This window comes from Pelobates fuscus, chromosome 13 (genome assembly GCF_036172605.1).
Source record: "Pelobates fuscus isolate aPelFus1 chromosome 13, aPelFus1.pri, whole genome shotgun sequence".
NCBI lineage: Eukaryota > Metazoa > Chordata > Amphibia > Anura > Pelobatidae > Pelobates > Pelobates fuscus.
Window position 1 is genome coordinate 11,373,333 of NC_086329.1, and position 27,332 is coordinate 11,400,664.

Below are 27,332 nucleotides of genomic sequence, written 5' to 3' on the forward strand. Positions count from 1 at the left end.
CTCGGTGTCTAATTCTATGTGCCATGCTGTTTTGTAGTGCTCGAGTGTTGTTGGCTGGCTGTGGAGGAGTAACTGATAGCACGTAAAGAGAGGTTTTATGATGGGTTTATGTGATAGGCACATATTTTCAAACCGTGAGGTTGGCGCGCTTAAAACTTTTTCGGGATTGGTGGACGGATTGTTTGTTAGTAGAGATTTGATTTGGAGGTAAGGGAATAGGAATTTTGTGGGTAGATCAAATTGTTCCTGTAGGCATGGGAAAGTTTTGAGGTGTCCCCCTTGGTATAAGTGGAGAATATGTGTGATGCCTTTTTCAGTCCACATTTTATAGTTAAAAGTGGGGATTATCAAGCTTATAGATTGTAAAGGAGCTGCCATAGGTATTTTTGGATCGTTAACCAGCGTTTTCCTCAACCCGTCCCAGGTGTCAACAAGCAACCTAGTAGTTGGGAGGCCCAGGAATGGTTTTGGCCTCCGGGCATTGTCAATCCAGAAGATCGGGCCTACGTGGTTCATTGTAAGCCAATAGGCCTCTATTTCTGTCCATTGAGGGATATAGTGGGAGTTGTGTGCCGCTAGCATAGTGCTCAATAGTGCTGCTTTATGGTATATGTATAGGTTGGGGACGCCTAGGCCACCTTCCGTAACTAGCCTGTGTAAGATTTTGGCGGCTATACGGCTTTTTTTGTGCTGCCATGTAAATTTCATAAATAAAGAGGTGACCAACTTGAGGTAGGTGATTGGTAAAGGTATTTGTAGTGTTCTAAAGAGGTATAACAGTTTGGGTAGCAGTGACATTTTGATTGCTGCTATGCGCCCCAACCATGAGAGGAATTTTCCTTCACATGATCTCAGGGTGGTGTCGAAGTCCTTTAGGAATCCTACATAATTTGCATGGAATAGTCCTGCAGGTCTTTTTGTAAGTTTGATTCCCAGGTATGTTAAGTGGTCTGACCTACAATCTAGAGGAAATGCCTCTTTTAGCCCATCTCTTGCAGCCTTTGCCACTCCTATCGTCAGTGCTTGTGTTTTGGAAACATTCAGTTTATAGTAAGAGTGGTGGCCAAACAGATCGATTTGTCGCATTAAATTGGGCATGGTCACGAACGGTTGTGTCAAAGTGAGAAGGATGTCATCCGCGAATATGTTGAGTTTGAATTCTTTTGCACCCAAGGGATCCCATGAATGTTTGGGTCTGATCTAATTTTGGATGCAAGTGGCTCTAAGGCCAGCACATAGAGCAGAGGGGAGAGAGGGCATCCCTGCCTTGAGCCATTGGTGATGTTTAATTTTCGGGACGGGAATCCTGCATAGAGGACCTGTGCAGAAGGTGCGCTGTATAAGGCATCTACTGCAGCAATGAATTGCGTAGGGAAGCCGAATTTGTGGAGGATTCTATTCAAAAATGTCGAGTTTAGCCTATCGAAGGCCTTTTCCGCGTCTAGGGACACGAAGAGGCCCTCCAATCCTAGTTTTCTAGAGCTATGCATGAGGTCTAATACTTTGCGGGTATTGTCCGAGCCCTGTCTCCCCTTACGAAGCCTACCTGGTCAGCATGTATTAGGTCTGGTAGGATGGTTTTAAGTCTGTTGGCTTGCAGTTTTGCAAATAGATTGGCGTCCGTATTGAGAAGGGAGATCGGACAGAAGTTCGGGCATGCGGTTGGTGGTTTCCCTGGTTTGGGAAGGGTGGTTATATATGCCTGTAATAGCTCTGTGGGTAACGAGTGTTTATCTATGGCGCGATTGAATAGAGTAGTCAGTGCAGGGGATAAGATGTCAGCGAAGAGGTGGTAATATGTGTTCACGAATCCGTCAGGGCCTGGGGCTTTGCCTACTGGGAGAGTTTTAATTGTGTCTTTTATTTCCTGTTGGGTGATAGGGGCTGATAGGGCTTTTCTATGCCGTTGTGAAAGGGTTGGCAGGTTGGCATCCTGTAGGTATTCATACATAGATGTGGGGGATGTCGAGGGCAGTAGTGGGTCGTTTGTAAGGTTGTATAAAGTTTCATAGTATGTGGCGAATTCGTCGCTTATAGCTTTCGGAGCCATTATCTTGTCTCCATTTGGAGTCATTATATGTGCTATTTTGGACGTGGCCTGTCTGTCACAAAGTCTTTGGGCTAGTATTTTGCTCGCTCTATTACCCTGAGAGTAGTGTGTGGCTTTCAATTTCCTCAGTGAGTAGCCAACTTTGGTAAGCGCTAAAGTCCGTATTTTATCCTGTGTTTCTGAGATTTGTTTTTGCAATATCGGGGATGGGTTTGTTTGGATTAGTTTATTAAGGTCATGTAGTTGTTTGTGCCAGATGACCTGATGGGCTTGGGACGTCTGTTTGAGGTAGTGGGCCCGTTTTATCAGTTCCCCGCGTATTACTGGCTTGTGAGCTAGCCAGGTGTTTTCCGACGAACTCTCTGGTGTGGTGTTTTCCGTAAAATAGTGTATGAGCGTGTTTTCTTTGTGTTTTTTGGACGTTTTATCATGTAGCAGTGTTTCGTTCAAGCGCCAAGGGCTTCTATTGTGGCTTTCGAATTTGTCTTTGAGTTCCATGGTGATAGGCACATGGTCCGACCATGTAATTGTTGCTATGGAGCATTTGAGTATCTGTGTTAAGTGTTTCCCCTCAGTGAGGAACCTGTCGATTCGGGTGTAGGAGTTATGAACCGATGAGATGTATGTAAAGTCTTTTTCTGTGGGGTGGAGGACCCTCCATGCGTCATAGAGGTTATGTTCGTCTAGTAGTTTTTGGTATGTTTTGCATTGCCATCTGGCTGGAGTGTGCCCTTGTGTTCTCGATCTCGCGGATGAGTCCAAGTCAGGGTCTAAGGTGTGGTTAAAATCTCCACATATTATCAACATTCCTTTCTGGATAGGCACTATTTTAGCTAGTATTCTGTGGAGGAAGTTACGTTGTTCTGAGTTGGGTGCGTATACGTTTACTATTGTGTAGGTAATATCATTGATGGTGCAGATCAGTATTATTTAACGGCCTTACTCATCTACGACTGGTGCATGTTCTGTGAATGTTAATCGGTTGCTTATGAGCAGAGAGACCCCTTTTGTTTTTTATTTTGCTGTAGCGTGATGTTGGTATGGGTATGCTAGAGGTTTAAGGTTGAGTGGTTTGGTGAGGTGTGTCTCCTGGAGACAGACAAAGTCAGGTTGGGATTTTTTAAGGTCTTGGAGTAGGAGGTGGCGTTTTACAGGGGTGTTCAGCCCCCTGACATTGTGGCTATATATTTTCATAAAGGGAAGGCCTATAAGAAACGCTAATGACGTTGCTTGTAGTGTAATGTTTGTATATTTCCCAGGTGACCCTTTGTGATCTGGAGGTTGAGTCTATCGTGGAGTATATAGATAATGATGTGGTGTGGCGTATACTTGCGGTTAAGACGTGTAGTGGCTGAGGAGTTTTCACGTGGCAGACCTCCGTGGTGGGTTGAGTTCCTTCTTGGGGCTTCCGTTCTGGCACCGAAGCCTGGAGTTTACGTGGGAGCATCCCCTCATAGGGTCTGGGTTGTACTAGGGAAGGAAGGGAAGGTAGGAAGTTAATACAGAGGAAAAGGCGAAGCAGTGCGGACAGGACCGCAGAGCCCATATTGGGCTGAGTACCCTGGGTGGGTACTACTGGGGTTGGCAATGTGAAGAAAATAAACACAATAACTTGGACGATTAGCCCTTAAACATTTCTAAACAATTCTGCAATATCATATAGTTTTTTCTTTAGAATAGAGAAGCTACAAACAAAAATTATAGATTTGAAGAGGTGTCGAATCCATAAGTCAGGTCAGATGGGGGTACACCCCAACCTGTGGTTATGTTTGCCTGCAATAGGATGATAGTCCTGTTGTGGCATGACCTTTGGCAAAGTGTATCTGGTGTTAAGAGAAGTGTCTTTAGTTGCTCTGCCTGACTGTGTCTACCCTCAGTGAGTCGAAGGGGAGAAAATCATTATTTTTTATTTTATTTTTATTATTATTATTCCCTTCTCCCTTGTTGGGTATAATAATTAATATATGTGTGTGGATTGTCTCTGTGCGTGTTTTTATTTTTTTTTTTTTTGTGGTTGCATATGTGAGAGTGAGGTGTGTGAGATGCGCTATGAGGGGCGTAGGATCATATACTTATACCAGATAGATATGTTCACAATCAGGCAGAATAGTTTCTCAGTCCTGAATCTGTAACACCTATGACTGGGTACGAGGTAGTGCAGGGAGGGTTATCTTTTCGCCTTCTTCCATTCTTGTTCCAGTCGCTGCGGCGAGGTTTGACGCTCAGGTTGTTTGCGGACAGGTAGGCCCCATTGCTTCAGGGCCTTCAATCCTTCATCTGGTGTCATCACGTGGGTGAAGGCACCATTGCGCTGGATGATTAGGCGTACCGGGTGTCCCCACCTATAGGGGATCTTGTGTTCCTGCAGAGTGCCAGTTATCTCTTTGAAGTCCCTGCGCCATTGTAGGGTGGCCGCTGAGAGGTCTGCATATATCTGGAGCTGGTTATATTGTGCTGAAAGGTGTGTGTAGTTTCTAGCTGCTTTTAGTATGGCCTCTTTGACATGATAGTAGTGTAGGTGAGTCAGCGTGTCCTTTGCTGTGTCTGCGGGCAGGAACTTTGGTTTGGCTACACGGTGAGCCCGGTCCAGAAGAATCATGTCTGTCGGTATGTCCGGTATAAGGCTCTTGAAAAAGCCTGTCAGGAATTCAGGTAAATCGGCCTGCATTACTGATTCCGGTATTCCTCTTACCCTCAGGTTTTGCCGCCGTGACCTGTCTTCGAGATCAGAGAGCTTGAGCTGGGCAGAGGTGAGTTGCTTTTCCAGGGCTTGAACGTGGTCCGCCAGGTCATTGTGGGCTTCTGCATATTCGCCCATGCGGTGCTCCACGTGGGCAGTCCTTTCGCCCAGGTCCTGGATGTCTTTGCTGAGTGCAGTAACCGATGCTTGAACTTTGTTCAGCAGTTTATCGGACATTTCGTCCAGGCATGCTCTCATAATTTCTTGCATGACGGGAAGATTCCTTGGGTTGGGTGAGTGTTGCAGGGGGAGAGTGTCGTCGCCGCCATCTTGATCAGCCTCATGTTGGCCCTGAATAAAAAACCACAACCAAAGCGGGATACGGCTGAAAATTCTATAAAGAGAACATACAAAAAAAAACACAATAGTGTGATACAGTAAATACAATGTATCTTGCGCTAGTAATAAATGCACTCACGAGATGATGTAGATAAAAGCGCTCATAGGGTGCCTCCCCTGATGGTATGGGGGGCTAGTAATCTCCCTTCCAATACGGAATAGCGGAAAGGTACACGGGACTCCGAATAGGATCAAACTCCAAATCTTTTTATTATATAAAAGGTGAAATAAACACCATTAAGATCAATATTAGAAATGCGGTATTAGGTCCTACGCGTTTCGTTCAAGACATGAACTTCCTCAGGGACCGCAATAAAAAATAACCACATACAATCTTACAAGCAGTAAAATCATACATCCTACTCCCCCCTTAATACAATCCCTTTAAATAGGGCTCATGTTGGCCCTGGGCTTTGTTTGGTGCTGATCGCACCGTGAAGAAGCCTGATTTGTCTCCACGTTCAGGGTTTTTCTTACCCTTTAGTTGTGCCATGCTCAAGGGGCGAGTGGGGGCAGTTTGTAACTGCTTATTTGCTGGGTTTAGTCGCTTTTCGGGCTAATCTCGGAGCAGAGCTCTAGTGCTGTGCGTCCATCCGCTTCAGCGTTAAGGCCACGCCCCCTGTATCTACCTATTTAACTATTTGTCTGTCTGTCTGTCTGTCGCTCTCGTCTGTCTGCCTGTCTAATTATCTATCCGTCTGTCTGTCTGCCTCTCTCTCGATCTGTCTGTCTGTCTGTCTCTCTCTCGATCTGTCTGTCTGTCTATCCAGTTCTGCAGTAACGTTCTAAACTGGTAACTTTTAGAAACAAGCATCATTTGGTTTCCATGGTGACTGCTCCTTCTTCAAAACAACTATGGTATTTTATAAATGGACCCTGCAAGAACAAACATTGTTTAATTACAATCGCTTTCGCAGATTTTTTGTAAAAAAATTACTTTGTTTTGTTTTTATTTGTTGTGTTTAGCTTTTTGTATCTTTTATTTCCATTTTGCTGGTATTTCTGGAGGAAAGCCAAATCCAGGCTGTGTTCTGTGAAGGTCCTGGTGGTACCAGATCTCATGGCCGGGCAGGTAACGGGTTAATCCAGGTCCATTCCCACCTGATTAAATAATTACCATTACATTTCCATAGACAGCAGGAAGGGGCTCTTATTATGGCGATTGGGTTACAGGACAGGAGTGTGGGAAGGGGAGTGTGCACTCACTGATATCTGTATGGAGTGTGGGAAGGGGAGTGTGCACTCACTAATATCTGTATGGAGTGTGGGAAGGGGAGTGTGCACTCGCTGATATCTGTATGGAGTGTGGGAAGGGGAGTGTGCACTCACTGATATCTGTATGGAGTGTGGGAAGGGGAGTGTGCACTCACTGATATCTGTATGGAGTGTGGGAAGGGGAGTGTGCACTCACTGATATCTGTATGGAGTGTGGGAAGGGGAGTGTGCACTCACTGGTATCTGTACGGAGTGTGGGAAGAGGAGTGTGCACTCACTGATATCTGTACGAAGTGTGGGAAGAGGAGTGTGCACTCACAGATATCTGTATGGAGTGTGGGAAAGGGAGTGTGCACTCACTGATATCTATATGGAGTGTGGGAAGGGGAGTGTGCACTCACTGATATCTGTATGGAGTGTGGGAAGGGGAGTGTGCACTCACTGATATATGTATGGAGTGTGGGAAGGGGAGTGTGCACTCACTGATATCTGTATGGAGTGTGGGAAGGGGAGTGTGCACTCACTGATATCTGTATGGAGTGTGAGAAGGGGAGTGTGCACTCACTGATATCTGTATGGAGTGTGGGAAGGGGAGTGTGCACTCACTGATATCTGTATGGAGTGTGAGAAGGGGAGTGTGCACTCACTGATATCTGTATGGAGTGTGGGAAGGGGAGTGTGCACTCACTGATATCTGTATAGAGTGTGGGAAGGGGAGTGTGGGAAGGGGAGTGTGCACTCACTGATATCTGTATGGAGTGTGGGAAGGGGAGTGTGCACTCACTAATATCCATATGGAGTGTGGGAAGGGGAGTGTGCACTCGCTGATATATGTATGGTGTGTGGGAAGGGGAGTGTGCACTCACTGATATCCGTATGGAGTGTGGGAAGGAGAGTGTGCACTCACTGATATCCGTATGGAGTGTGGGAAGGAGAGTGTCCACTCACTGATATCTGTATGGAGTGTGGGAAGGGGAGTGTGCACTCACTGATATCTGTATGGAGTGTGGGAAGGGGAGTGTGCACTCACTGATATATGTATGGAGTGTGGGAAGGGGAGTGTGCACTCACTGATATCTGTATGGAGTGTGGGAAGGGGAGTGTGCACTCACTGATATCTGTATGGAGTGTGGGAAGGGGAGTGTGCACTCACTGATATCTGTATGGAGTGTGAGAAGGGGAGTGTGCACTCACTGATATCTGTATGGAGTGTGAGAAGGGGAGTGTGCACTCACTGATATCTGTATGGAGTGTGGGAAGGGGAGTGTGCACTCACTGATATCTGTATAGAGTGTGGGAAGGGGAGTGTGGGAAGGGGAGTGTGCACTCACTGATATCTGTATGGAGTGTGGGAAGGGGAGTGTGCACTCACTAATATCCATATGGAGTGTGGGAAGGGGAGTGTGCACTCGCTGATATATGTATGGAGTGTGGGAAGGGGAGTGTGCACTCACTGATATCCGTATGGAGTGTGGGAAGGAGAGTGTGCACTCACTGATATCTGTATGGAGTGTGGGAAGGAGAGTGTCCACTCACTGATATCTGTATGGAGTGTGGGAAGGGGAGTGTGCACTCACTGATATCTGTACGGAGTGTGGGAAGAGGAGTGTGCACTCACTGATATCTGTATGAAGTGTGGGAAGAGGAGTATGCACTCACTGATATCTGTATGGAGTGTGGGAAGGGGAGTGTGCACTCACTGATATCTATATGGAGTGTGGGAAGGGGAGTGTGCACTCACTGATATCTGTATGGAGTGTGGGAAGGGGAGTGTGCACTCACTGATATCTGTATGGAGTGTGGGAAGGGGAGTGTGCACTCACTGATATCCGTATGGAGTGTGGGGAGAGGAGTCTGCACTCACTGATATCCGTATGGAGTGTGGTAAGAGGAGTGTGCACTCACTGATATCCGTATGGAGTGTGGGAAGGGGAGTGTGCACTCACTGATATCTGTATGGAGTGTGGGAAGGGGAGTGTGCACTCACTGATATCTGTATGGAGTGTTGGAAGGGGAGTGTGCACTCACTGATATATGTATGGAGTGTGCACTCACTGATATCTGTATAGAGTGTGGGAAGGGGAGTGTGCACTCACTGATATCTGTATGGAGTGTGGGAAGGGGAGTGTGCACTCACTGATATCTGTATGGAGTGTGGGAAGGGGAGTGTGCACTCACTGATATCTGTATGGAGTGTGGGAAGGGGAGTGTGCACTCACTGATATCTGTATGGAGTGTGGGAAGGGGAGTGTGCACTCACTGATATCTGTATGGAGTGTGGGAAGGGGAGTGTGCACTCACTGATATCCGTATGGAGTGTGGGAAGGGGAGTGTGGGAAGGGGAGTGTGCACTCACTGATATATGTATGGAGTGTGCACTCACTGATATCTGTATAGAGTGTGGGAAGGGGAGTGTGCACTCACTGATATCTGTATGGAGTGTGGGAAGGGGAGTGTGCACTCACTGATATCTGTATGGAGTGTGGGAAGGGGAGTGTGCACTCACTGATATCTGTATGGAGTGTGGGAAGGGGAGTGTGCACTCACTGATATCTGTATGGAGTGTGGGAAGGGGAGTGTGCACTCACTGATATCTGTATGGAGTGTGGGAAGGGGAGTGTGCACTCACTGATATCCGTATGGAGTGTGGGAAGGGGAGTGTGGGAAGGGGAGTGTGCATTCACTGATATCTGTATGGAGTGTGGGAAGGGGAGTGTGCACTCACTGATATCTGTATGGAGTGTGGGAAGGGGAGTGTGCACTCACTGATATCTGTATGGAGTGTGGGAAGGGGAGTGTGCACTCACTGATATATGTATGGAGTGTGGGAAGGAGAGTGTGCACTCACTGATATCTGTATGGAGTGTGGGAAGGGGAGTGTGCATTCACTGATATCTGTATGGAGTGTGGGAAGGGGAGTGTGCACTCACTGATATATGTATGGAGGGTGGGAAGGGGAGTGTGCACTCACTGATATCTGTATGGAGTGTGGAAAGGGGAGTGTGCACTCACTGATATCTGTATGGAGTGTGGGAAATTGAGTGTGCACTCACTGATATCTGTATGGAGTGTGGGAAGGGGAGTGTGCACTCACTGATATCCGTATGGAGTGCTGGAAGGGGAGTGTGGGAAGGGGAGTGTGCATTCACTGATATCTGTATGGAGTGTGGGAAGGGGAGTGTGCACTCACTGATATCCGTATGGAGTGCTGGAAGGGGAGTGTGGGAAGGGGAGTGTGCATTCACTGATATCTGTATGGAGTGTGGGAAGGGGAGTGTGCACTCACTGATATCTGTATGGAGTGTGGGAAGGGGAGTGTGCACTCACTGATATCTGCATGGAGTGTGGGAAGGGGAGTGTGCACTCACTGATATCTGTATGGAGTGTGGGAAGGGGAGTGTGCACTCACTGATATCCGTATGGAGTGTGGGAAGGAGAGTGTGCACTCACTGATATATGTATGGAGTGTGGGAAGGCGAGTGTGCACTCACTGATATCTGTACGGAGTGTGGGAAGAGGAGTGTGCACTCACTGATATCTGTACGAAGTGTGGGAAGAGGAGTGTGCACTCACTGATATCTGTATGGAGTGTGGGAAAGGGAGTGTGCATTCACTGATATCTATATGGAGTGTGGGAAGGGGAGTGTGCACTCACTGATATCTGTATGGAGTGTGGGAAGGGGAGTGTGCACTCACTGATATCTGTACGGAGTGTGGGAAGGGGAGTGTGCACTCACTGATATCTATATGGAGTGTGGGAAGGGGAGTTTGCACTCACTGATATCTGTGTGAAGTGTGGGAAGGGTAGTGTGCACTCACTAATATCTGTATGGAGTCTTGGAAGGGGAGTGTGCACTCACTAATATCTGTATGGAGTCTTGGAAGGGGAGTGTGCACTCACTGATATCAGTATGGAGTGTGGGAAGGGGAGTGTGCACTCACTAATTTGTGGTGGAGTGTGGAGCTTGCATTATATATATCATTGGGGGGTGAGGGGAAGCATAGATCACTTTAGGTCCCCACTAATGGGTTAATATCATAGCCTAATAAAAGAGATTAATGTGTGTGCAGAAAAAATAATAAATAGCAGATTTTTCATTTTTATTCATTTTTTAATGGATAACCCCTTAGTTATCTGTGACAAAATTAATATAAATAACGAAAATGTAATAATATAAAAAGTTTAAAGTGTTTGTTTTTTCCCCGTGTAATATCCCTGTTTAGTAAATTAGTAGATACTGGGGCAGGCTGTGAGATTGCACGATCTCTTGGAAGTAAATGAACACAAATCTCTCCAGGGACAAGTTTTGGGTGGTGGGAGAAGGGGGACACCATTAATGGCATCCTGCAACTAACTCCCATCACACTCAGCCAGTGTCTGGCTTCATCCATGGGAGTGACACACAGTTCTAAAAGTCTCACACAGTGATCGCCCTACGTGGAAAATGCATTTAATATATCGTATTTAATTTATTGTATTCCTAAATTAGTCTCCAGAGTCAATACTTAGTAACACTAACATTAAATCCCACGGAAAGCGATAAAATGGAAAAAAAAAACACCCATTTGGGGGATTTGTGCATTAAAAAAAATACATGTGTTTTAAATGATCGATGTGCCTTTAGTATAATAATATAAATAATTATGAGTTATATTCAATTACAATGTACTGTCCACTCTATTTCATTTTTAAATACAATATTTTAATGTCAGATATTTGGTTTTTTTTTAGCTGAACCTAAGGGGTCTTAATATATTATTGGTAATCATTTATATTATATTATATTCCACTCCAAATCTTTACAAACACTGTCATTTCGGTTTAAATTAACGAGGTCGGTTTTCATCTCCCAATAACTGCTGTGTTTAATTGCAGTTTATTTTTAATTGTTAAAATATTTAATATATTTGACATATATTTCGTCAATGTATATTTTATTAGGACCATACACAGAAATTTTGGGATGCTATAAATAAAATAAAAATTAATGTGAAATTGGCATAGATTTAATTTATATCTTAAACAGATGTGTGTATTTAAGAACTGTCACTCCTATTTTAATAAATCGAATTAATTCATATTCTATGCCTACACCTGGTCTAACAGATTTATACAATACAACGAAATTTCGGATATCTCGTAACTGAACTGGCAATTAACTACACCAGGGGTTGTGAGACAGGTAATTGTATTCAATATTCCACAATCACAACTAATTTTATTTTTCTTCAACTAATAAATTCTGATTTAACATTTATTATGCTTTTATCAGTCACTCGATTAAAATATATAATTATTATTTTAATATTCATTATTTTAGGGTGTGATTTTTCTAAAAGAGGATACATTTGGTTACCTGCAAAAATTAGACATTTTTATTTTTCCTATAAGGAATAATATTTATTATGACAAATTTACATTAATCCCACAAACAACATCGAATATTCTGTTATTTGAATCGAAATGTGAATATTAATTTGTAAAACTCTACCTGCTTGGGTGAATGAATTATTAATTGCAGGATGCTAAGTGTTTAATTCATGTGTTTGTTATTCAAAGCAGGAAAAACTACATTTGGATTTTTTTTGATAAACTTTATACTAAATGCTGGGGGTGAGACGGATTGTCAGATGCAAACTGGTCTGGGCTACATCTGTATCACATATTTATATCATCCACTGAATCAAAGTTACAACTGAACTCTGAGACCAATTAGCAAGATGTCATTTTAACATTTGCTGAGAATTATAGCAGAATGGCCAATAGCATTGTAAGTGAAATGTAAATAGGTACTTGTGTCTTCAAATTCTCCAATTCTCAGCTCCTACCCCTGGGCTACCATCAAAGATTTGGGTTTTCAGATAAAGACTATTAGAGCAGTAATATACTATTATTAAATACTTAAATTACATTAAAATGGAATTCTAGATCAGATTAATTTAGGTCAATCCATTCTGTAGCCTGTGGTATAACATATGTATCGAATTTTCTTCGGCTATGTATGTGCCTTACATTGAATATACATGTATGTACATGAGGATATTTTATATAGAATATAGAGTAATAATGTATCAAATAGCCAATCTGTATGCATCATTTTGTAAGGGGTTTGTTTATTTACAATAAAACTGTTTAGTCACTAAATATTTACTTGTATCCAGCTGAGAACTGATTTGAAATATTAGCTAAATAGAAATGTTTCCAATGCTCTTACATGAAAATACAGTCGGTTATAACTCGCTCCAAGTCGCTGCTCAAAGAATAAGCTCAGATAAAGCCTTCTAAAAGCAGTGTTTAATTGTATTTATTATAATGTTTCTCTCAGTGGGTCAGTGTCCAGCAAATCCCAGTATACCAGTCTCTGTCACTGACTTGTTACAATGATTATATACACGGATAGATTTATTAAAATGGAGAATTGTAAGCGAATTGGAAGCGAATTTCAATGTTCAGACCAGAGTAACCGAACTGAGAATCACTCCACATCAGCCTGTTTGACCTTAAATTTTAATTCCAGTTTCAATCCACCTTTCTTACTTGATTAAATAGCCCTCACCGTATTTAATATGCATTGCTAGGGACCAAATATTGAATCCTATGACATCTATAAATGTGACAGCAATATCACAACTGATAGAATAATAGATTAATATATTCCATTGAAACTGTTACTAATTTTCACATGAATTGAATATCATGCAGAAAATTATCATTTTAAATATATCATTTTATTTATTTATTTTTTCTATAACATGTTTGAAACCCTTTGTGAGGTTGACTATGTTAGGTTGTATCCTGTCCCCTGTAGCAATGAGTGTACTTTACTAATTATGTTGCCATCTAATGAATATGAACCCTGTCTGTCAGTCAGTGTGGGATCTCAGCCCTGAGAGTTGGTCACTTTGTGTCCTGTGTTTGTTTTAAGCCCAGAATGTGGAGCAAGCCTGTGTCCCCTGTGGTGAGGGTCCCTCCTGCAGAGAGGGTATTCCTTCATGTCCCCAAGCTAGGGGAGTAAATACTATTGTGACTTAAATAAACACTCCTTTAATGATCCAAAACACCAACAAAAGGGACCATTAGCTGGCCGGATTTATCTTACTGATGTTCAGAGGGGAAGCTTGTATTAGGACCTAATGCAGGAGAGCTGAGAATAGCTTAAAGGGGATACAATGCAGAGAACAGGGGGCAGGGAGGTGTATGGAATGGGGGGTCTCTCAGATAACTGTGTGGGGTTTGGGAGGATATACATATCCCCAGTGCTGAAGGTCTATATTTTACTGATAAAACAAGATGGATACAAATAGTATGGATTGGTTTCCTTATTGTCATGACTTTTAAACCAATGACATTTTAACAATGACAAAAATGCAGTGAAAATAACTAAGATCTGTCACATATTTTTGTTTGAGAATATTTGTGTGCTTTTTGTCCCGATTTAGCTGATTTTGTTGTGATTTGTGTTGTGTGTTGCCAAAGATTGCATTTTTACATATTTAAAGGTATAGCCCTGTGGGAAAATGTAAGAAAGAATCTCACCTTGTATTATTGACATAAACACACTAAAATATCCCATTGCTCCTGGCACAGTAGAATGTATTAGAATGCAGTGGGTTAAATGGGCATTTTATTTTCTTACTAGAAGACTGGGACCCTGATTTTTTTTTTTTGGGGTCCCATCAGCTATTCTACCGAGGGGGAGTTTAGCTTTTTTTGTGGTGGGAATAGAAAGAGAGATGGGAGATCGAATAGCCCAGGGGATACAGTGATTCCAATGAGACGTGGATACAAATTAAATACAAAGATGGAACTGGTTTTATCAGTCAGTGAGACAGTTATAGGAAAATAGAATCAGGAGAGAAAGTGTGGAAAGTGGATTAGACATTAGGTTCAATACGGAATAGAAACTCTGCAAAGAGACTCAAAGGTAAAAGAGGGAATAGTGACAAGGAAAGAGAGGAGAGAGAGACAGACACAGAGAGCGAGAGAGAGAGAGAGAGAGAGAGAGAGAGAGAGAGAGAGAGAGAGAATGAGAATGAAATGGAAGAAAGGTCTGGGACATGAGAGAGATTTAAATGGACGAGACATGAGATGAAACATGAGAGAGAGCGGGGAGACAAAGAAAAATATGAGAGAAAGAGAGAGTCAGTGAGTGAGACAGACAGGAGAGAAGAGAAGAGAGTGGCTATGTCTGAAGCAGGGCCTGAGAGAGGAGAGAGGAGTGAGGAGGAAGGAGACATGGGGGGGGGGGGGGGAGGTAGTATAAGGAACAGAGGGGATATGGGGATAATGGGGTGAGAGGTGCAGAGGGGAGGGCGATCGGGTGAAGGAAGGCAGGAATTGTAAGACAGCCGCAGACAGTGGGTAAGGGGTTCACACAGGGGGTAGGGGATACAGACAGTGGGTAAGGGGTACAGACGGTTGGTAAGTGATTCACACGGGAGAAAGGGGCTCACAAAGGCGGTTAAGTGGTCAGACAGGGGGTGTGAGGTTCAGGGAGGGAGTAAGAGGTGCAGACAGATGGTAAGGAGTGTACACAGGAGATAATGGGGTGCAGGCACAGAGTAATGGAGTGTAAACAGTGGGTACAGGGTGCAGACAAAGGATAAGGGATGCAGACAGAGAGTATTGGGGTACAGAGAAAGGATAAGGGCTTCAAACAGAGGATAAGGGGTCCAGACAGAATAAGTGGTTCTGACAGAGGGTAATAAGTGTTTCAGACAGAGAGTAATGGGGTGAAGAGAGAGGATAATGTGTGCAGACAGAGGATACTGGGGTGCAGAGATAGGGTAATGGGTTCAGACAGAGGGTAATGGGGTTTAAACAGAAGGGTGCATATTGAGGGTAATGGGGTGCAGGCAGAGGGTTATGGGGTGCAGGGAGTAAGTGGTGCAGACAGAGAGTAACGGGGTGCAGACAGAGGGTAATGGGGTGCAGACAGAGGGTAATGGGGTGCAGACAGGGAGTAAAAGGTGCAGACAGAGGGTAATGGGGTGCAGACAGGGAGTAAGGGGTGCAGACAGATGGTAATGGGGTGCAGACAGAGGGTTATGGGGTGCAGACAGAGGGTAATGGGGTACAGACAGCACAGAAGCAGTAATGAATCTCTAACATATCCTATTTCCTATATATCACAGAACAAACAATGCCAGCAAACAATGTTTTAATATTACTGTCCATTTAATAAATACCACAGATTACTGCTGTTACACAGAAAAAAATAATCACCCCCCTCATTACCATAGAAAACAAGCTAAAATTAATAAATAATAGTACCCTATGAAAAAGAACTCGATCACTTAAATGAGTGGCAGACTATTCACCATTTTTAATTTTATTTTTTTTTAAAAAGACTGCAGGCTGGAATTCTATATTTTTCTTTTTTTCAGATTAGAAAGTTGTGGGTTTCCTCTGGTACTCAAAGGGTTAACTATGAAATGATTGAAGGACTCAGAGTTAGTAATGACAAGTTAAAATAAATGTCTAGCGCTTTCTGGCTGCTGTCCTTAATGGTTTCCAATTGCTATCGACAAGAAAATGAAAGTTGTGTTATTTTTATTGATGGGTGAGGGATGCCCAGTAATCGCCTGATTTGACGCTTCTCTACATATTCTAAGGTGACGCAAACCTCCTTAGCGCAAGTATCTTTAGCGCAGCAATCTGCGCTGAGCGTAACTTCTGCGCAAGAATCTTCACTGTGTGCAAATCCTGCGCAAGAATACTCTCTGCGCGCAACTTTTGCGCAATAATCTTCACTGTGCGCAAATTCTGCGCAGAAACTTTCCCAGATCATAACTACAGCGCAGAAACCTGTAGCAAAACAAACATTAGCGCATTTCCCCCCGCTATTCCAACCAAGACTGTGAAAGCTAAAGTCACCGCTTTCTACAGTGAGAAGGAACATTTTTTATAAATATATTTCCAATCCGAGCTTATTAAATGATACATACAGTTACTTTCACCTCTTGTGTCTGTTATATTCTGTCTGTTAATTACTGGTTGTTATAATATCCCCATGTTATAATGGCAAAACGCTGTGGCATATGTTAGCGCTATATAAATGATGGGAATATTAATAATAACATGGCTTTGTAGCTAAACATCTCAATTGAATTACTATTAAATTTTAACTACAGGGAAGACCCATTAATTATTTTTACCATCTTCCCCTGTTCATAATTGGCTACAATTAATTTGACTTGCATTCTTTTTATATCTGTGTCCACTAAGCACCCACTACCCTCCTGTCTGAGTGCAGAATCTCCTTTACCTCCAACTTCCAGCACAGGATCCCTATTTATGTAAATATTTATAATATCTATTTATTTTTGGACAATATTTTAAAATAAACGTGTTGTTTATTTTATTTTTTGTTTGTTGTTGTTTCTAGCGCCAAGAGTAGACTCATTCCTAATATCTGTTGATTTTCTAATACTGCATTTTTATTATAAACTATTTTTTCTATGTTTTTATACACTAAATATGAAAAAAATAATGTAAACTTAGCCCCGTCCAATTTTTTGAAATTGTATAGAAGTCCTCACAGTTTTATCCTCCTTGATATATTTTTTTTAATTATTATTTTTTTTACCACTTTTCTTTAAAGAACAGGAAAATAAATTCTTCCATAAATAAAACACAATAATGTCTTTCAGTTTAGAATATCCTATATTTTGCATGGAAAGTTGATCAAAATGCATGTTATTTATTTTTATTTATTTTTTAAAAGAAGGGGTGAGAGGGGTAGGGGGGTGTACTAGTGCCTCTGTCCTGCGCAGTACTTGGCTTACTTGCAGGATTGTTCTAAGAGATCATAAGAGCATTTGACGGGTTTGGACGAATATTTGAAAAAAAAAGAAAAATTATGGAAAGAAATAAAAATAAAATAAAAATAATAATAATATTAATATAGTCACTGTTCTCGTATTAAGTACCGTGTGAATGAGCTGAGTTTTCAGAGCATTAAATGTCTTGCTATGTACAAAGAGTCTGGATTCTCTGGGGCTCAGCTCAGTGTCTCTGTCTGATGGTACAGATCCCAATTAGGATCCAAGATCCACTAGGCTGGAGGTAAGAGGTCCAAGTAAGGAGTCCTGTAGTTGATGTTGATGTGCTTGCAGGCTGTGACTGCCCTGGGTAGCATTTAGAGCGTTTAAAGAATACGTAGACCCTCCAGGGTGGCCCAGGCTCCCCTGTAGTAGAAGGACTGAGCTGTGATCTGGACTTTGAGGAGGTGAAAATTCTTCATCTGAACTGGACATCAGGGATTTCCCACCGTCCAATGGAGAGAGTTGATTTTGTTTGTTGTTGGATGTGCTATTATTTTCAGTGTTTTCCCTAGGAACAAAAAAATAATAAAAAAATAAATACAAAATATGTACAGGTATATATATATATATATATATATATAAATTCATAAAATTCAGTGAAGCACGTTAAACTTGTATTGAATAAAACCAAAAGATGGATTAAGCAGTAAGTGATATAATTTACATACCAATTTCTGATAAATCAGTTAATTATAAAAATACCAAATATTATCAACAGTAGATTATAATTTATGTGTTTATAATTGTATAGCTAATTAATATTGCACAGAGTGAATTAAAAGAAAATTTAAAAAAAAAAACATTTTGGGGAGAAAGCAAAAACTGTATTTAATTGTCAGCCTTATTTAAAAAAAATATTATATAAAAATGTGTTAGTTGGTTAGTTGATTAATTGGTTTAGCTGTCCATTTTTTGTGTGTTCTTTGGCAGTAAATTGAGTGGTGTACAAAATACTGTAATTAATTAAGCAATTACATGTAAACACACTTAACGACCAATTAACTTTACCGTGAAACGTGTCGAGCTGTCACAGAGGATAATTGTAGAATATTTGTATATTTAATAAATTCTGTCTAATAATAATTTTCCTGTGTACACACATCGTGTGAATGTAACACATACTCCTGCACACAATGTATTTGCAGACTAACACTGACAGCCAGCACACAGCAGAACATGTGGTGAGCTAAGAAAACACCACTTCTACTGTCCCCTCTTTATTTGTTTATTTTATTGCCACAGGGAAAAAATACCCAATTTCCCCCCTCCTTGTCCTTCTCCCAGCCGGCCAGTTCACTGTGTGTTAGTGGAGTTGGGCAGGGGGTACATGGTGACAGGAGAGGGGGGGCGCAGGCTGTGGTCAGACAGTTTACCAAGCAATCAGTCTATTAGATATTTTGTGTTTTAACTTTTTGGCTTTATTCTGGAGATACATAGATCTGCTAGCAGGGTCCCAGACCACGTGGATTTATAACAGAAAATTGAAATAGTTTAGATCTCTTTGTCTGGTACTGGAGTAAGGGATTCTCTCTAGCACAAATTGCAGGGATTTAACGTTTCGACGTACAGACTGTGCAGCGATATCCTGGCCACACAAAGGAGGGGGTCTGTGTGAAGTGCAATTCTAGGGCAAAGTTCTTTAAGTGGGGGCAATCTGCAGAACATTCCACTGATTGCTACATTTCAGAACGTTGGCCCACATTTACTTTATATATACATTCTCACAGTTAGTACTCATTAATAGTACAGTACTGAGCTCCATCATACCTTTCTTTGGCCTCTGCTGCCCTGTCCCTTTGCCTCCGGTTCTTGAACCAGTTGCTGACCTGTGTGGTGGTAAGTCCAGTGGCCTCAGCCAGCTCCCTCTTCTCCCTAGGTGATGGATAGGGGTTGTGGGCATACCACTCTCTCAGCACCCCTCTGGACTTCTCCTTAAAACAGTAACTGGTTTCTTCACCATCCCAGATTGTCCTGGGTAAGGGAAATTTTCGTCTCACCCTGTATTTTCCAACTGCCCCAAGAGGTCTCCCCCTCAGTTTTTCAGCCTCCACATAATGGGCTTTGAGCCACAGCTGCTGAAGTTTGGGGTGGTTATGGGGTGAGAATTGGTGACTTTCCAGAATCTTGTACAGCTCTCTGAAGTTCCCCCTGTGGAAGGCAACCACAGCCTTAGCCTTCAGGACACTTTCATTCTTGTGTAGGTGGTCACAGGCTGGAAGGGACCATAAGAATCTGCCCAGCCTCTCCAGATTCCCCCCTTGCTGCAGAACCTCACACACACAAGCTACTTGCTCCTGCGTGAAGCCAAAAGAAGGCAGCATAGACATGGCTCAGTGTGACAAAGCCACAGAACAGCAGAGAAAACAGCTGCAAACATACACTGGAGAATCCACTCACAAAAGGTACATCCACAGGTCTGTATGCAGAGAAATCCCCCAAATGAGAATCAGCAGGTCCTGCTTGGAACACGAATAAGTTTGTTAAACGTTCTAGTACATGTCTCCTTAAAGCTTCTGTCTGCTCTGAGCACTGATTGGTTGTGCCTATGGGGGCAGGCTGTGTACAGGACAGAGCATGGAGCACAGACTGGAGGGTGGGGAGGGCAAGGAGGTGGGGGGGTGAGGGGGGGAAGCTACTGCCCTCAGGGGGGAGACACGTCAGGGCTCTGCAACATGAGCCCCTTCTCAAGTATCACCTAAAGGGGCCAAGACTCATCTCTGCACAAATCAATTATTACAGCAGACCTTTTGTGAGGAAAAAAAAAAAATCAAAAAATGTCATTGTGGATTTCAGGTGAACTGGTATTTAATTACCTTAATGTTGGGAGTGAATAATTCATAACTTGATGAATAGGTTCTGCAGACCTGATAAATGATTCATTTAAAAAATGCATCTTTCCCATAGGATGTTATCAGATGTGTAGGTTCTAGATAATGTATATATTACACACAGGTAGTGATTCCCTAAAAGAAATACATTTAAAACAAATATATACATTATTTTGTCTAGAAGCATTTAAAAAAAAAAAAAAAAAAAAGAATGCATGTATTTTAATTTTTTTAATTTTGTGAAGTCTGTAAAATAATTTTAAAGGGAATCGTTTGCTTTTGGTGTATGGGGAAATGGTATTTAGTGAATATGTACAAAGAAATGACTCTCTAATTATGCTAATCCTCATTTACACACCTTGTTTGAAAGCAATTATTAAAAAAAACAAAAAAACAAAAAATCTCCTAAACAATTAGCCTCTGCTAACAAAGATAAGGTATTGTTGGTAGCAGGGTAGGCTAAGAGATCAGAACAATGCTGTGTGATAAGCAGCCGAGAGGTGACAGAATGCCTGAACATTATATTGCTTTGTACTTCACATAGCACTTAGTACAGGACTGGGGCAAATTATATGCTTTGTGCCTGGTACTGCTCATTGGTTAATTATATTTCACATTCACTTTAAATTAAGGTAATTAAATGCATTGTCACTTACCTGGGGGAGAGAAAAGCACACACACTAAGATATGTGATATAAATACACATAATATATATATATATATACACACACACACATCATAAGAAACACGTGTTTACATTATTGCCAATTGTTTACTTATTTTGTTACATCCAGTTATTTCACCAGAGGGAGTAAATACAATAAATTATAATAAATATGGAGCAGTTGTAGGACACAGTTACAATTCGTGGCACTATCTCCATTGCAATTACCTGCTGTGAGAATCCCATTGCCCCAAAACACGGCCCAGAATGATTTCTGTATAAAATGCTAGGACATGTATCATCGTACTAAAGAGGCGCAGTCACCATGGCAACTAATGGAATGTTTTGCTCCAATTTCAGAACGTTCCATAGAATTCTTCTCTAAACAAAACTCAATGTATCTAAATATATGTATATGTGTAAGACGTACATACAATATAGAAAGGGAGAGTGAGTCCCAGGACGTACTTGAAAACCAGAGAATCTCAATGTATCCATCCTGGTGAAATATTTTATAAATAAATAAATAAATATTGTATGTACGTCTTACACACACACATATATATATATATTTGGATACATTTAATTTTGTTTAGAGAAGAATTCTATAGAACACACACAGACACACACACACACACACCTCTCTCTCTATAGAAGTGATAGGATTGTGAGTGCACACGTGTTGTGTCAGTATGGTTTTATTTTGGGAGCTGTAGCTGGAGATGAAGACTTGCAGTGTCCCTGTCAGGAGGAATGTGTCCTGTCCCAGCAGATCTTTATTGACAAGGCAGCTGGGGGACCGAGTCTTCTAGCCTGCTCCCAATTCAGAGCATACCCTAAACGCTGGGGCAAGGGTGCACAGGGAGCCCACAGAGCCCCAGCCTCCCAAAAATAGGGATTCTTTGCTGTTAATCCTATAAAACAGAGGAGTGGGGGATCCTGTTACCTAAAGGGAGACTGCTGTCTGCACTGTGTCCATGGCAATCCCTATATAATATTATAATATGTATAGAGTGACATTTACACTGCAGCCAGACCCTCGTGGGGTGACAGGGCTTAGATTTACAGCTGGCTGGGATCATAACTCCTATAGCCTTCGGCCAGCATGACTGGATTAGAATGATAGGCATTGCAGATGCTCATTTCTGCATAAACCAAGCAAGCTAGGAAAAATGCAAACCCAGTCTTTATTATTGAACTTTGTGTCAGTGAAAACAGATAGACTCACTAACACAATGTGTGTTTGATTCCTATTTGAACACAACTATTCTGTTACAACAACAAATCTAATTGGTTCACCTATATATGAATATATTGTTTTGCTTAATTATTGGTTTAAGAAGCAAAACAATGACCTAAATAAAAATGGTACACACACATATCCAAGTATAGAAACAAGGCCAAATGGTCAAATTAAATATAATAATGTAATAATCCATTTTTGAAATAAACAGGTATATATACAATTATAATTTTCTTTACTCATTATAGAGTTTAACTCATGTACCTGTTAAATATATGTGACCATCTGCTATTAGTTTCTATGTCAATGTTATGATTTTGGGGTAAGTCCTCCTCGGGTACCCAAACAATAACACGTTCTATGTGGGAGCTGGCCAGGCTTAGTGCACACACAATGACATCCCCCCCTAAGCACTGCACACAGGATGACTGGCCTGGGCTAATTAGATGTGCAGAATATAGAGATTATTCATCTCTGGTCATTCCCGTACACTGAGATGGGTAACACAAAACCAGTCCATTAGTAAATGAGTTTTGTGTTTGAAAGGTTTTTTTCTTTTTTTTTTTCCAACCACTTGCTGTTCTCAAAACTAGATCACATTTCGTTATCTTTAGTGGGAATCTGCAACGTGACACCCCATCCCTGGCCTCCTCCTCTCACAAGGGAGCTGTACCCACCAGTGCCTCTGAGATAGCCGGTGCTCCTACCAAAACAATAAGCATTTGTATTTTCTTTATAAATAACCCCATAAGCCCTCAATATATATCTGTTGGGGTCTAGAAGATCTTGGCGGGAAAAAAAAAATCTATAAACCAAAGGGGACAGTTTAATGGGCAGGAGTAATTACTGAGTGAGCACCTGTATAAACAAAGCTGAGGAGGTGAGGACACTGAGACAGGGCCATGAGAGTCCCCTTAAATTGTCCTGAGAAGCAGGATGACTGTCCCTTTTGTCCTGTTTATGCTTCATGGCCTTAAGGCCTCCGAGATGCAACAGAAGTTAAGAGGCGCAAGAGAAGGCTAGAACAACACAGACACAAACTTCACTAAACTCAGAATTTTAGTGAATTCAATGAGAATTGGAAGGTTGAGACTAAAATAGACCAGATGTGACTATAGCGGAGTTGAGAATGTTACTGGATCAGTCATTTTAGTCTGGAGAATGTTTCTGGATCAGCTATTTCAGTCTGAATTTTACAATTTGGGTTTAATTAACTGCACATATAAAAAATATGAAATGCTAGAAAATACTTATTACAAAATGTATAGACTAAGGGAGTATCCAGTTCCCAGGTTGAGAAATATTTTTTTTTGTTTTCATATAAGTACAATATGTACAGAAAATAGAGAGGAATATAGAGGCTGTACAGCAACGATTTCATTTTCCGCACAATGAATATATATTTATTTATTTATTTAGAAGAAAATGTTTTTGTTTTCAAAAACTGGCTAAAAGTACTTTTTGCTTTATGTTAACCTGGGAGATGTAGGGCGAGAGAGAAACGGTATCTATAGCATCATAGAAATGGATTCTCGACACATTATTTTATATTATTATTGGTATTTATACGAAGCGCCAACTTATTCTGCAGAGCTTTACAATATTATAAAGGGGGTGGGGGGGGGGGGTGGGGTGGGGTGGGGGAGGAATTAACAATAAATGACACAATTTCAAATATTTGGTGTTTATTATAGAGCCAACATAGTTAGCTCAGTGCTGTAGAGGATCTGCCAAATATTTGTTGTTTGTAAATTCTGTTAGTCCTATACAACGTTATTATTGTTATTATTACAACATAATATGATAATCTTTTTTTTAATTTACATCTGTATCACTGGACTAATACGCTTACTATTTCAGCATATATATATATATATATATAAACATACATACAGCCAAACCGTCTACATCTATCTACATAAAAAAAAAAAAAAAAAAAAGTGCGCAAATATATTTTGATTCAGAGTCTCCATGAAAATTAACTCTTTACATGATTAGTTGGTTAATACGTCGCCATGTGAACAAGGAAGGAACAATTTCGTTTATTAGGCTGCAGCCAGCCTTCCTCCACTGACGATAATAGTCTGTGACACTAAGTAAACAGTTAAGTTGGTTTGGAAAGATGGAGTTAATTATTAAGTGAACTTCACTCAATGCCCCGCTATGGAGTGGATGTGCTGTGACTCACAGCGAAGGGGCATCCACAGGCTTTTTAAAGGGGGGTTTACATTCCCCCCCCCCCCACCTCTGTGTTGAGAAGGCTGGGATAAGGCAATCCAGGGACCTCTTGGGTACCAAATATTTTTAGGACTCCATAGCAATTGCTGCTTTGCAGTTAAAAAAGCCACATTTAAAGAAATAACTTTGTTGACTCTAGGAAAAAAAAATGGACTCTGACTTGCCCTCTCGTAGACCCCTCAAACAATTTTCTGTGGTCACACCCTGTCTCAGAGCAGCATGGGAAGAATGCTTTAATTCTGCAGTTTTGCAATCTTTGTAAAATGTTAAATTAGAGGCCTGTGCCCACAACCTTCTTCCTGCAATATGTAAATAGTGAAAAAGTAATACAGGAGGTTTTACTATTATCAATGAAAGACAAAACCTAAAAATGAAATGACTGCTGGGATAGAGAAGAGCAACGGGAAGAGGAGGAGGGGAGGGGGGCGAGAGAAAGAACGGTCGCATCCCCATCAACATTTATCTACATATATTTTTTACAAGTAAACTAAAACAATGTTTAATTTTAATTGAATCTTCGGGACAGGACTGTTTAGATTTCCCAGTGCAGGATTGTTCTAGATGATGTTAATCCAAGATCTATGTTTTGTTCTGATAAATAGGCAGACACAAATAGAAATTCTTCTGGTAACATTAGACTTTCAGGCCTAGTGAGAGTTTGCCATTAGCAGTCCGAGGCTGCCCCTATCCCCAGGTCATTACGGTACTTCTGGTCTCTAATCAATCCTAATGCAATGGCAATTGGAGTCTTGATGTATACAGCTCAGGTTACCTATAATGGGCCTACCATATTTTTCTAGAGCGCCTTACTTAACCTGAGATGCCAGGGGGGCGAATCCTTTTCAGCTTCTGATTACTTCAAGATGTCGGGCTGATTTGGAATAAAATGCTGACAAAATAGTACAAAGTCAAAGATTGCATGATATGACACTAAATAGCTGGTACATGCAGAGAAAAGTCTCCTAGCAACAAACACGAACAATAATCACCTTTTTCTTTAAATCTAAATATCACAGAAAAATATTTCGTAACATGTTTTTCACCTAATTTAATTCAGACAGGGAATTAAGTCGGATTATGTAATGAAAACCAACCACACAAGGAGAGCTAGTCACAAAATGTTTGGCATTTCCATTAATCCATCCAAAAATAATTTCGTACAGGCTTATTCGCTAAACTCAGAATTCTAACAAATTAAAATTGTAAAGACAACATTTTATTAAAAAAATAAATAAATAAATAAAATAATCAAGCTGTGGCTATTGGTGAGTTGAAGAAATGTTTCCATATCAGCTCGTTTGTACTAACATTTTCCAATCAGGTTTGAATTTGTTATAATTGTGAGTTTAGAGAATAATCCTGGCTCAATTTAACTAAATTTACTGTTGTCTGAACGGAAAAGGCACAGGATTTTTTTCTCTATGCGTATATAATACGAGAAATACAAGATATATATAATACGAGAGTTTTGCTCGTACTGTCTGATGCTAATAAATATTTCTTAACTATATCAATGAAATCTGAAAAGTGTATATTTTGTCACTACATGTTTTAAAGGAATCCATCCTTACGAACATGTCATGTCCTTGGGGTCTTGCCTTTTCGATGACTACAGTTTCAATCCGCTGATATTAACAAACAAAATACATTTGTTGGAAGCAATAACCTTGCTTCCATAATAAATGAAGACTAGACAAGATTCAAAGACTTTTTTTGTGTAATATTTTTCCAGGTAAATAATTTTATAAGCTATAAGTAATGTCATTCATCATTATGGGGTATTGAGTATAAAAGACTGATGTGGAGAATTTAAAAAAAAAATAACTGTAGCATTATGCTGCAACATTAAATAAAAAAACAAACAGAAAAGGGGTCTGTAAACTTTTTGAATGCAGTGAACGCTGTTAACAGATTTATTATCATAACTTAGTGCGAATTTCTGTATGTTGGATGTCACAACTACATATCACACCTAAAACACACGTTACATATGTATGTTTATAGATATTTATATTTAAATCTGTTCAATGCTGAACATGTCTAAGAAACCTATCTATTGTGCCATGGCAGTGTTAGTGTATAGGATGTTAGTGCTGACTGCTAAGCCTATATAGCAGGCACAGGCAACCTTCGGCACTCCAGATGTTCTGGACTACACATCCCATGATGCTTTGCCAGCATTATAGATGTAAGAGCATTATGGGGGATGTAGTACACAACATCTGGAATGCCGAAGGCTGCCTATCCCTGTTATTTAGTATAGTCTCTGAAACTGGACTCCTATTATCAGGTGTTCATTTATGGTTTTAACGACTGAAGCTACTTGCTGCTGGGTCCGCCAAGAATACTTAGCAGCCACAGTTTCTCTCTCTTATAGGAAGATCAAAAACGTAAAGGACAACAGTCATCACATTTTCACTTTTCATTTTGTAAAAGTTTATAACATTTAATGAAACTTTGTGAAATATATTTTTAATTTTGTATATATATATTTTTTTATTGAAAAGATGTGACTTTTTTTTAATCTGTCTGAGCGGCCATGTTGGGTCAGACTCTACGGTTACCTAACCAACTGCTGCTCAATCTAGCTTGCTGCTGCTGCTATAGGGTCGCACAGAGCAATCATAGCAGCGGGCAAGTTAGACTGAGCAGCAGTTGGTCAGAATACAGTACAGTTTGGCCCAATGTGCCCGCTCGCTCAGCCAGATAAAAAGTGACATTTTCTCAGAGAGAAACAAAAATATATAAAAATCAATATACAGTACATCATTTAAAGAATAATATTATTAAGATTCATTATATTTTGCAAATTTAAAAAAACGAGAAGTGGAAATTTGACGACAGTTGTTCTTTAAGACAAACTGCATGTGAATACTGTGCAGGACGGACAATGTACAGGGGGGGGCAAGCTATACTCTCTCCGTGATGTCCTACAGAAGGTGAGTGGAGATTAAAGGGTATGTCCAAGCATCACATATATGTTCCATGTCTGACACGGGCTTATAGCGGCAGGAATTCACAAAAAGATCAGTCTGGCAGTCCAACACTCTTATTGTCAATTTTGTTCCAATTGTCCTCTCAACAGAGAGAGTCGAGCTGTGCACTGGGCATGCAAGGCTCACAGCTTTCTCAGTAGTAAATCACCGGACAGACCCATTAATCAGTGACACTGCAGACAGGCCAGCTTA

General features: G+C 41.1%; 1 protein-coding gene across 1 annotated transcript; it reads right to left on the reverse strand.

Moving 5' to 3' along the window:
* Positions 1-15,503: 15,503 nt before the first annotated feature.
* Positions 15,504-19,725, reverse strand: LOC134582480 (homeobox protein six1). Its single transcript, XM_063439117.1, has 2 exons — positions 18,939-19,725; positions 15,504-17,679 (listed from the first exon to the last, which is right to left on the reverse strand). Exons 1-2 carry the CDS (start codon positions 19,496-19,498, stop codon positions 17,385-17,387), a joined length of 855 nt encoding a protein of 284 aa, XP_063295187.1. The 5' UTR covers positions 19,499-19,725; the 3' UTR covers positions 15,504-17,384.
* Positions 19,726-27,332: the final 7,607 nt, after the last annotated feature.